The sequence below is a fragment of the Aspergillus clavatus genome, genomic scaffold (assembly GCF_000002715.2).
Source record: "Aspergillus clavatus NRRL 1 1099423829800 genomic scaffold, whole genome shotgun sequence".
In the NCBI taxonomy this organism is placed as follows: domain Eukaryota; kingdom Fungi; phylum Ascomycota; class Eurotiomycetes; order Eurotiales; family Aspergillaceae; genus Aspergillus; species Aspergillus clavatus.
This window is the reverse complement of record NW_001517099.1, coordinates 299,598-310,470: the sequence shown is the minus strand read 5'-3', so window position 1 is coordinate 310,470 and position 10,873 is coordinate 299,598. Positions and strand designations below refer to the sequence as shown.

General features: G+C 50.7%; 5 protein-coding genes across 5 annotated transcripts; 4 read left to right on the top strand and 1 right to left on the bottom strand.

Moving 5' to 3' along the window:
* Positions 1-432: 432 nt before the first annotated feature.
* ACLA_045970 (dihydrofolate synthase) lies at positions 433-1,701 on the bottom strand (the record flags this gene model as incomplete). Its single annotated transcript, XM_001271557.1, has 1 exon — positions 433-1,701. One exon carries the CDS (start codon positions 1,699-1,701, stop codon positions 433-435), a length of 1,269 nt encoding a protein of 422 aa, XP_001271558.1.
* A 748-nt stretch (positions 1,702-2,449) lies between these two features.
* On the top strand, positions 2,450-3,831 carry ACLA_045960 (uncharacterized protein; the record flags this gene model as incomplete). The annotated part of the gene is made up of 2 exons (XM_001271556.1): positions 2,450-2,460; positions 2,553-3,831. The coding sequence occupies 2 exons, from the start codon at positions 2,450-2,452 to the stop codon at positions 3,829-3,831; spliced, it is 1,290 nt and encodes a 429-aa protein (XP_001271557.1).
* A 955-nt stretch (positions 3,832-4,786) lies between these two features.
* On the top strand, positions 4,787-5,587 carry ACLA_045950 (kinase-related protein; the record flags this gene model as incomplete). Its single annotated transcript, XM_001271555.1, has 2 exons — positions 4,787-4,826; positions 4,920-5,587. The coding sequence occupies 2 exons, from the start codon at positions 4,787-4,789 to the stop codon at positions 5,585-5,587; spliced, it is 708 nt and encodes a 235-aa protein (XP_001271556.1).
* Positions 5,588-6,336: 749 nt separating this feature from the next.
* Positions 6,337-7,249, top strand: ACLA_045940 (putative GPI anchored cell wall protein; the record flags this gene model as incomplete). Its single annotated transcript, XM_001271554.1, has 4 exons — positions 6,337-6,434; positions 6,514-6,662; positions 6,732-6,996; positions 7,042-7,249. 4 exons carry the CDS (start codon positions 6,337-6,339, stop codon positions 7,247-7,249), a joined length of 720 nt encoding a protein of 239 aa, XP_001271555.1.
* A 414-nt stretch (positions 7,250-7,663) lies between these two features.
* On the top strand, positions 7,664-10,502 carry ACLA_045930 (ribonucleotide-diphosphate reductase subunit RNR1; the record flags this gene model as incomplete). Its single annotated transcript, XM_001271553.1, has 4 exons — positions 7,664-7,682; positions 7,821-7,978; positions 8,044-8,984; positions 9,041-10,502. 4 exons carry the CDS (start codon positions 7,664-7,666, stop codon positions 10,500-10,502), a joined length of 2,580 nt encoding a protein of 859 aa, XP_001271554.1.
* Positions 10,503-10,873: the final 371 nt, after the last annotated feature.

The following is a 10,873-nucleotide window of genomic DNA, read 5'->3' as shown; positions in this document are numbered from 1 at the left end:
ATTCAAAGTCTGCTAATAGAACCAAAGGACCATACTTACTGCCGTGTCCGCTGTTACAGAAAACGGTAAAACATTATGTTTTGGAACTTTTTTCCTTCTCCACACCTCAGCTGCTGTTCGGGCCATGACGCAGTGACCAGCGGCTTCAGTATCTCCGATCAGCCTTATCAGACCCCGATCTTGAGATCTTCATCTCGCTCTCTTTGGAGTATCTAAATCTAGTGTTGACATGTGGTCTTGTCTAGGCCGGGAATTTTTTAAGTAATAGGACTTATTTACGAATACCTTGCATGTCATATCTGGCTTGAAAGCCTCTATTACTACCTAAGTATACTCTTGGTTTGTGCAACCGACAAGTTATATATATCTACATGGGCATTACAATCATTCAAATTGCCGCTAAGAAAAGAGGGTATCTCAAATCATAACTCCTCAGACAGCCCCCTGTGTGCTCTCTGCACTCCTGCGCGCCTCGCGTAAAAGGCGATGGACATCCGATACAAGATAGAGACTTCCAGCAATGACCAGGGGACCGCCGCCAGCCTCGATACAGGCCCAGCTGATGGCAGCGAGAATGTCGCCGCCAAAGATCTTGACGTCCCCAATTTCTGGTATCGACTGAACGCATGCAGCCAGTTCTTCTGAATCCGCTGCCTTCACCCAAGGCATGCCGTCCACAGGGCCGAATGCCGTGATAGCGACTCGATCGCCAGGCTTGATGATCGAATGGAAGAGTGCGGTTGCATCTTTGCCGCGCGATGCTGCGATTACCCAAGTGATGCTGCCCTGAGGTCGCAGTTTGTGGTCTACATACTCTCCAAGTACCTCAGCAGATTGACTATTGTGCGCACCATCAAGCAGGACAGGCTCCTTGCGGGTTGTCAATGACCTGAGGACAATCTTTTGTAAGCGTCCTGGCCACTCTACATGTGATAGAGACGGAATAAGAGTGTCGACCTCAAGCCCCGGACGGATCTTAGATAGAGCAAGCCGGAGAGCCGATACGGCACAGGACATGTTAGCTCTTTGGTGACGCTGTAGATCGAGTTCTTTGAAAACTAGGCCCAAAGATGGTGACTGGGCACTTATTGCGTCAGGATCCGCGTAGATCGCATTGATTTTGAGTTCTTCAATCCGATCCTCGAGGGTTTTGAGCACTTCCGGCGCATTGGTGCCGTCAGCGACGCAGGGGACTCCCGGTTTCAAGATCCCAGCTTTCTCGCGGCTGATTTGTTCCAGGCTATCTCCAAGAAATGCTTGGTGATCCAGCCCAATCTTCGCAATTACCGACACCAACACATCGCTCAAGACATTCGTCGCATCCAAGCGACCACCCATTCCAACCTCGACTACCCCAACCTCCACGTGTTCATGGTTGAAGATCTCAAAAGCCGTGGCGGTGAGTAGTTCGAATTCGCTTGCTCCGATTCCCAGTGTCTGGTCTCTCAATCTGACTTTCTCCTCTATCTGCCGGAAAAGAGACTCCTGTACGACCCTTTCGCCGATAGTGATGCAATCCCATCGATCAATTAAGTGGGGAGAGGTGAAGCGACCACAACGAACACCCCCCGCGGTCAACATATGCGACAAATAGGCACTAATGGACCCTTTGCCATTGGTTCCAGCTATGTGGATGGCCTTCCATGACAGGGGAGTCTGCTGGAGTAGACTGGATATGCGGCTAAGTCCGAGCTCGATCATTCCTCCGATTGCGTGGCGTTTGGTGTATTTCCGGAACTAATACTGATAATCAGGTGTGTCCTAGTATTCAGGGATGGGTGGTAGCCGCCAGAGACGGCTAAGGTCTGAGAAGAACGAGAAATCGAAAGCAATCAATATGGTGCTGCTCGAATTTGCGCCGATCTTATCCACCATCAAAGTAATTCCGGCTGACTTAGCTATCGGAGACCGCGCTACACGATAAGGTTGATGCTTAATGCCTGAGGCAGAATAGTCCCTCTCCGACGACCGCAAGTCTCCGTTGTCCGATCTTGAAGGCTTAGTTAAGCTGCTAAGGTACTAAGGAAGCCGCTAACTAAACTGTACTACTGTGTAGCTGTTCCGTACTTCGCCGATGAGAGTTCCCATTCTTCGCTTTGCGCCACTTTTCCGACGCCACACTTCCAGCCTCCTTTCCTCGCCGCGGTTGACGTTGCAGCCTGAGGCGCACATCACATTTGGCTCGCCTCCGCTTTTTCTTTAGCGCAGAAACCGAAACTCGCCATTTCTCTCGATGGATTTAGTCGCTTTTTGCCCATCTAACATTCTAGCTACCGGAGTAGTTAGTCCATTCTCTGTACAAATCCGTCATTGCGACCCCCCGCAACATCGCGCCTTCGTTAATCCTTGGTTATTTGTGTTGTCTCCAGCGTGATTTTTATTGTGTCTTTCTTTTTCTATGAGCTTTTTCCGGACTTCATTTGACATATTCTTCTAGATCTTCCTTACTATGGGTATCCCGTAAGTTTGTCTGGCTTTCCTCTAACATTTTGACGCGCTGGGTCAAAGCCTGCCGGTCTATGCAGCAATAATCCTTACTGACCGGCGCATAGAATGTACCGTGACCCCTCTCCTGAGGGAACCAAAAGCAGTACCATCAAGGACCCTTCCGCCGCTGCGCGTTCCGCTATTCGCCGCCAGGCCACTCTTCGCCGACCGTCGCGTTATAGTACTTCCACCTTACGCGGCGCACCTCTACGGTCTCCCTTTCCTCGTGCGATTGCAGACGAGATTGAGCGTGAAGCGCATGGGTTACAGCGCCATATACGCTCTCCCATTACAAACCCTCCCCCCGGTGATGATCCGCTCGATATTATCGCCGGGGATCTCGACATGATCCGACGCGAGGTTGGTGAAGGCTTGCTGCATGAGGCCGCTCAGCATAGACGCCCCGGACAACGGATGAGAATTCCACGTAACACCGCTCTTTCAGAGTTAACCCGCCGCCCATCGCCAGCAGATAACCCCAGCAGCCGAAGAAATCATGAGCAGCCTGCTTTCACGCCAAGCTTTGCGCCTGCCGTTGCGTATCATCGAAGACTATCTCCACCGTCACAATTGCGTCCGCGTCTTTCTCCATTTCCTCCGGACGGGTTTGAAGTGGTAGGGACGACTGTTCCCTTGTTGCGGCGTGTTGGGCAGCGTTCTATCAACGAAACCAATCGCGCAATCAATCGCGATTTTACCATGGATGGTCTCGGGGATCGCCAACGTAGCATGAGCCCCGATGATGACAATGCGAATGATGCGTGGGAAACGCTTCTGACTACGATCACTCCCGATGACAACCTTCCCAGTGCTGATTCCTCATTCGCCTCCACCTCTGCATCCGGCGCGAATACATCGGCGAACGCGACCACCAGAACCTCGACAGCCTCCTTCCAAACATTGCCAAGCTCTTTAGATCCGAGTTCCGCGACAGTTCAGATGGTTCTTGATCCATACCCGGAATATGTCAATCCCTGTGACTATCCTAGTTCATCGGACTCTGATTCCGCGTCGGAGGGCGATTTCAATCAGCTCTCTCTTTGGCGACGCTATCGTCGTCGGATGCATCAGATGGGCTCTGGACAGCAGCGCTCGCATGATATGCATTCGACCATGAGTAGCCACCCACCGATCCCGACGATCTCGTTTGCCTTTTCCAATTCCTCCACTCACCCAGAGCATCAACAAATGCAAGCTATACTGGATCGACTCGCTCGAAGGGAGAATATACCTGATGACTGGTGGGCTGCAGCTGGACTGTCTCGCACTATCAGCAACAGGCGCGGCGCAAACAATGACTCCAATGACCCTGACAACAGGGAAGAACCCGCTCGACGACCATGAACATTCGGGTTATCGTTTTATCTATTTCGGCCTTTTTTCGGCATTGGTCTTCACTTCCTTGGGTCATCGTCTGCATGCGGGCAAATTTGCTTGCCATACTTTCATGATTCGAGCAAATGTAATGAGTTCAGCGAATGAGGGTGGTTACGACTGGCGTTTCTGGGTGTTCTTCAAGTGGATATGGTCTAATATGGGCAAGAGAGCTTGCCAGCATTCCCGTGTATATAGTTTTTGGATGATTTGTATTCGTATGCCCCAACTGATGCTGGATGTCTGCAGGCTGATTACAGCGAGTTGTACAATCGAAGCTGGGTTCTGTCACTGATACTTTATCTTCGACTCCGTATTCTAGCTTTCACGCTTGTATCCACACTCCATCGCTCATATCCCGAGGTCTAGCGATAGGAAGGCCAGGCGAACGGTAATGAGGCAGTCCATGCCACACGTAGTGTAAGCCCGTATCTCCAGCCGCGCAGAGAGTCTTGGGACGAACTTCCTCCATAGAAGTACCGAGCATCTAGATTATGTCTTCTTGTTATGCAAGCCGTCTAACCACTCTCCTGTCTACGCTGTGACGTAACTGGGGTTCCGCTGCTGCGAATCGCCGAAACCCCACTCAAAGGACTAAGCCCCGCCGATGATTGCGTTTATTTATGCGGACAAGACAGCAGAGCTTCCAGACTCGTGACTTCGATCGGTGCACTGTGTTCCAGCTGCAATGAAATTATATCTTGCGTGAATCTGTCCAATTTCGTGTGCTTCTTGTCCGCGTTGAACGATTCTTCTCGGAGGAGGCTTCCGCTGTCTATACCATCTACGGCTATTTCAATTCCACCAACTACTACCGATATCCCAACGTAGACTCTTCGCCTGTTGGACGAAGGCTCTCTAGCTCTGTGTTCCCCTGTATTTCGTCACGCTTGTCTGCTCTTATCATTAGCTTGACTCTTCGAGCATGGAGGAACAAGTAGATCGACTAGTGGACAAAGTCTGGAGTGAGTTTTGAGTTTCTCAACGCGCTGCGCTGATGTTGTTGTCTACATCAATAACCAACAATCCACGAAGCATACAACTAACGCTCCTTTTAGGAAAATTCCAGTCTGTGCCTAATGATGCTCGCTTAATGATTGCTATAAGTGGTATCCCCGGCTCTGGGAAGACAGGTCTGGCCGGTATTATGGCCAACCGTATCAACCAGCTCTACTCAAAACAACATCCGAATTCAACTATCGCGACAGACATCCCCATGGATGGCTACCATCTCACACGAGCGCAGCTGGCGCAAATGCCCAATCCCGAGTACGCCGCTGCACGGCGTGGGGCGGCATTCACCTTTGACGGGGAGAAATTTCTAAGGCTAGTGCAGGCGCTGAGAGAGCCAGTTACATCGGAATCACGAAGCTTGTACGCTCCAAGCTTTGATCATGCAGTCAAGGATCCCGTCGACGACGACATTGCCATTGCGCCGACCAGCAGAGTGATCTTTTTCGAGGGCAATTACCTCAGCCTGAACAAAGAGCCCTGGAGCACTGCGGCAGCCCTCATGGATGAGCTATGGTTCGTGGAGGTTGACTTTGAGACTGCCCGGAAGAGGCTCGTCCGGAGGCATATCCAAGCGGGGCTTGCCAAGGACGAAGCCGAGGCGGACAAACGGGCGATGGAGAACGATCTTGTGAACGGAAGGGAAATCGTTGAGAACCGAATGGATGTTCAAGAGATCATAACGAGCCATTATGATACCCGGTGGAATAGTTAGGTGAACTTGAGTTATTCTTGTCGAACTTGTTTCATGATTCTTGGGGCGAAACAACATGCATGAGTGGGCTTGACTTACTCTGGCGGGCGTTTTGCGACTGCATTTATCTTGCTATTAGACCTGTGTTGGCATTCATCGAATATACCATAGATTGCTATCTTTCGTGTCTTTACACATCAAAACTCGGATTAGACTATCCCTCTGGGCGATAGACAGGGAAAGGAAACCCAACATAGTCCAGAGCCCATACAGATTTACCGCCCCATGTATCTGCCCCAGATACTCTGCCAATCGAAATAGGATGTTAAACCGCAGCAGGCACTAGGTGTTTTTCTCCAGGGCAGGATTAGCGCCGTATGGTAAGATTGGACTCGGGTACAATGCTGCTGAAGGTCGAGAGATGGATCGACAGGGTCAATACCGTGTTTGGGTGGTACGGCACTCCGCCCAGGTGATTTCTCCTCCTTCGATTATTATTACCGCGCTGCCGTTTCAACTGATGATGATTCTACCTTGAGAGCTTCTTCTGTCTTTCACTCATCTTTATTGTCTGTCACTCCTTTTTGCAGGCACTCTTTTTGCGATACCATCTTCTATACACTCTTTTCAATTGAATTATTCAAGTCGCTCTTTTCTTTACCATACACTCATTCTTTCATCTTAGCGATACCTATCTCGATCTATCGACCCCTTGTCGAACAAGTCATATCAGACCCTTGTTCCGAAATCCTGAACAATTGATTGTCATAATGTTCTTCTCGAAGTCTACTCTCATTCTCTCGGTCCTGGCTCTGGGCAACATCGTGGCTGCTGCGCAGCCCCCTGCCTGTCTTCTGTCCGTCGTTGGGTATGCATCATAACCGTGGCCATTCCGAATGCGATATGTCGAAAAAGAGGCACTCTTTTGCTGACACGACCCTACACAGATCCGAGAAGAATCCCTCCGACCTCAAGGCGGTCTGTGTCACCAATACCGACAATGTCCAGCAAAAGATCTCGGACAGATGTGGCGATAACGAGGAGGCAGCTCTGAAGTGGTACTCTGATAACTGCAGCGGAGCGGGATACAAAGTTGGTATGTTGTTTGGGAACACATGCAGACGATTTGTCGTCAGTCACATGGCTAACCTGGGTACTTGTTCAGAGGTCAACACCTCCACAACCTCTTCTGGATCCCATGCCACCGGTACTTCCTCCAAGGGCTCGACCGTGACCAACAGTGGCTTCGTCACTGCGACCGCAACCGGTTCTGGAAACAGCGGCTCTTCTAGCTCTAGCTCTGGTAGCTCTGGTAGCTCCAGCTCTAACGCCGCGTCTCCCTCCCAGACCGTCTCGGCTGGCTCGTCCGACAGACATGTTTCTGCGGCTGCGTTCGCGGCTGTTGTCTTCATGGGTTTTGCTGCCACTCTGTAGATATTGATTTATCCAACTATCTTCCGTTTGGGTGATCGCAGGGCTGTGACATTTCTAAAATGTACATTTCGTCCACCATTCTTGTTCTATTTATTCAAGGTTCCGCCATGGATTGGCTGGAATTTATCTCATAGAATTGCTCGCACTTATGCGACTAACATCTATATCTCATCAACGTCCGTTAATGCAGGGAATTCTATAGTAGAACATTGGGAAGTCAAGGCGAGGTCTAGAAACCTAGGGATCTAAGTACCAGGCAAAACGTGTACCATGGTTTCCAACTTCACGGAACATATCACGTGACTGCGCTTCTGCGCGTTCGCACTCGCCGTACTCGTGATTGAGGATTACAAAGGCAGCAAGGGATCCCATTTAGGCCAAACACGAAAATTCGCGTCGAGATCCACGCAGGTACGCGTTCGCCCTGGCGACGATATCAAATACTTCTGCCCCTCCGACTTTCTTTCTCCTTCTATGCTCACTCTCAGTTCCTCTGTTTACCATCCTCCTCCCTCTTTGACGACGACTTCTTCTTTTCCATCCTTTAGATTCATAGCATAGTAATCAGAAAAACTTGCTCTTCCCGTGATATAACATATACCCTCGCTGCCCCCCTGCCACGTTAATCCTCAAATCCTCAAGTTTCACATCAGATTTTACACAATGTTCGTCTACAAGAGAGGTAAGATCATATTTCTCAAGCATCTTGCTTTCATCGTGCAATAGAAATCACCTTTATCAAGTTCACTTTGCCTGTGAATTGAGTCCTCGCCACTCGCACTTTTCAGACTGGACTGTGGCTGACAAATCCGAATTTCAGACGGACGCAAAGAACGCGTACAGTTCGACAAGATCACGGCCCGTGTATCAAGACTGTGTTATGGTCTTGATCCTGAACATGTTGATGCTGCTGCTATCACTCAGAAGGTCATCTCTGGTGTCTACCAGGGTGTCACCACCGTCGAGCTGGATAACCTGGTATGTCTCAGTGCCCTTGAATCACGAAAGAAACCTACTTACTTTTTCGTTCTTACCTTCCACAGGCTGCCGAGACTGCTGCGTATATGACTGTTACTCACCCCGATTATGCTATTCTCGCTGCTCGTATAGCCGTTTCCAACCTCCACAAGCAAACAAAGAAACAGTTCTCGCTGGTCATCTCGGACCTTTACCACTATGTGAACCCAAAGAACAATAACCCTGCACCCATGATCTCGAAGGAGACGTATGAAATTGTGATGAAGCATGCCGATGAGCTCAACTCTGCCATTGTATACGATCGTGACTTCAACTACAACTATTTCGGCTTCAAGACCCTTGAGCGTTCCTACCTCCTGCGAATCAGCGGCAAGGTCGCAGAGCGTCCCCAGCACTTGCTGATGAGAGTTGCCGTTGGTATCCACGGTAATGATATCGAGAAGGCTATTGAGACCTACCACCTCATGTCTCAGAAATACTTCACACACGCCTCCCCCACTCTATTCAATGCTGGTACGCCGCAGCCCCAGCTGGCCTCGTGCTTCCTTGTCGACATGAAGGAGGATAGCATCGAGGGTATTTATGATACTCTCAAGACATGCGCGATGATCTCGAAGACCGCTGGTGGCATTGGTCTCAATGTTCACCGCATTCGTGCCACTGGCTCCTACATTGGCGGAACCAATGGCTCCTCTAACGGTATTGTTCCCATGCTCCGTGTGTTCAACAACACTGCCAGATATGTTGATCAGGGAGGCAACAAGCGTCCCGGCGCCTTTGCCATTTACCTGGAGCCCTGGCACGCGGATGTCTTTGAATTCTTGGATCTGCGTAAGAACCACGGCAAGGAGGAAGTCAGAGCCCGTGATTTGTTCTATGCCCTGTGGACACCCGATCTGTTCATGAAGCGAGTTGAGGCCAACGGTGACTGGACTCTGTTCTGCCCTAACGAGGCCCCCGGTTTGGCCGATGTTTATGGTGACGAGTTTGATGCTCTTTACGAACGGTAAGTTTTTCATTGGAACAGATGAGTATATTGATCTTGTGCTAAAAGTGTCACAGGTATGAGAAGGAAGGCCGCGGACGTTCTACCATCAAGGCTCAAAAGCTTTGGTATGCTATTCTCGAGGCCCAGACTGAGACCGGAAACCCCTTCATGCTCTACAAGGATGCTTGCAACAAGAAGAGCAACCAGAAGAACCTGGGTACTATCCGCAGCTCCAACCTTTGCACTGAGATCATCGAGTACAGCGCTCCTGACGAAGTTGCTGTCTGCAATCTGGCTTCTCTGGCTCTCCCTACCTTTGTCGACGCGGCCCGTGGAGAGTACGACTTTGGCAAACTCCACGAGGTTGTGCAGGTGTTGGTTCGCAACCTGAACAAGATCATTGACATCAACTACTATCCCGTTCCCGAGGCGAAGAAGAGCAACATGCGCCATCGCCCCATCGCTCTTGGTGTCAACGGTTTGGCGGATGCATTCCTTGCTCTGCGTTTGCCCTTCGATTCTCCCGAGGCCAGACAGCTTAACACTCAGATCTTCGAGACAATCTACCACGGTGCTCTGACTGCGTCGTGCGAGCTGGCCAAGCAGCTTGGACCTTATGAAACCTATGAGGGCTCCCCTGTCTCTCAGGGTATCCTGCAGTATGACATGTGGGACCGCACTCCCACTGACCTCTGGGACTGGGATTCTCTGAAGGCGAAGATCGCTCAAAGCGGTGTGCGCAACAGTCTGTTGGTGGCGCCCATGCCCACTGCCAGCACCAGTCAGATCCTGGGCTTCAATGAGTGCTTCGAGCCCTACACCTCGAACATCTATTCTCGCCGTGTGCTTGCTGGCGAGTTCCAGATCGTCAACCCTTGGCTGCTCAAGGATCTTGTTGACCTGGGACTCTGGTCGGATAACATGAAGAACCGGATCATTGCGGACGGTGGCTCTGTGCAGAATATTCCCAACATTCCTGCGGACATCAAGGCGCTCTACAAGACGGTCTGGGAGATCTCTCAGCGGAACATCCTGCAGATGGCCGCGGACCGTGGCGCGTTCATCGACCAGTCTCAGTCGCTCAACATCCACTTGAAGGAGCCCACCATGGGCAAGCTTACCAGCATGCACTTTGCCGGCTGGAAGATGGGCCTGAAGACGGGCATGTACTACCTCCGTACGATGGCGGCCTCTGCTCCTATCCAGTTTACCGTCGACCAGGAGCAACTTAAGGTTGCCGATACCAACGTCGCACGGGCCAACCCTGCGTTCAAGAAGCGAGCCGCTGGGGCCACCCCCAACGCATACGCTGCTGTGCCCCGCGCATCAGGTACTGAGCTCAACGGACATAGCGAGAACAGCAACCCGCGAGCTTTGGCGCCCGAGGTGGCGGCGGTCGACGAGCCGGTGGTGCAGACCTCTCAAGAGGTCGACGAGGTGTCAGACAGCGAGGCGCGCGAGAATGACATCTACTCGCAAAAGGTACTCCAGTGCAGCATTGAGAACAAGGAGGCTTGCCTCATGTGCCAGGGCTAGATCTGACACGGAGGGGGTAATCGCTGATGCTGGATTGGCGCTTTCAAGGCGCTCTATTGGTGCAATTTTTCTTTGATGTAATTATATCATGAGCTGGATGGTCTTTCTTATTTTCTTTTCTCTCTTTCTTGTGATTATCCCTGCGGGTTTTCTTTTTCCATTGTTGTTTGGAGGAAAATGGCATTTCTTTTCACTTCTGTACCTAGGGCAATGTTTACGACACTATATGTTGGGGTCTCATTATTAGAGGATCAATTCTATTATTTTCATTTAAAGTTTTCTTCTGTCGATTCGACCACCGGATTTGGATTTTGTCTGGCTTGTTGTATTCTCGCCTCCCTGACGAGACTATTGACGATGTGTCAGTGGAA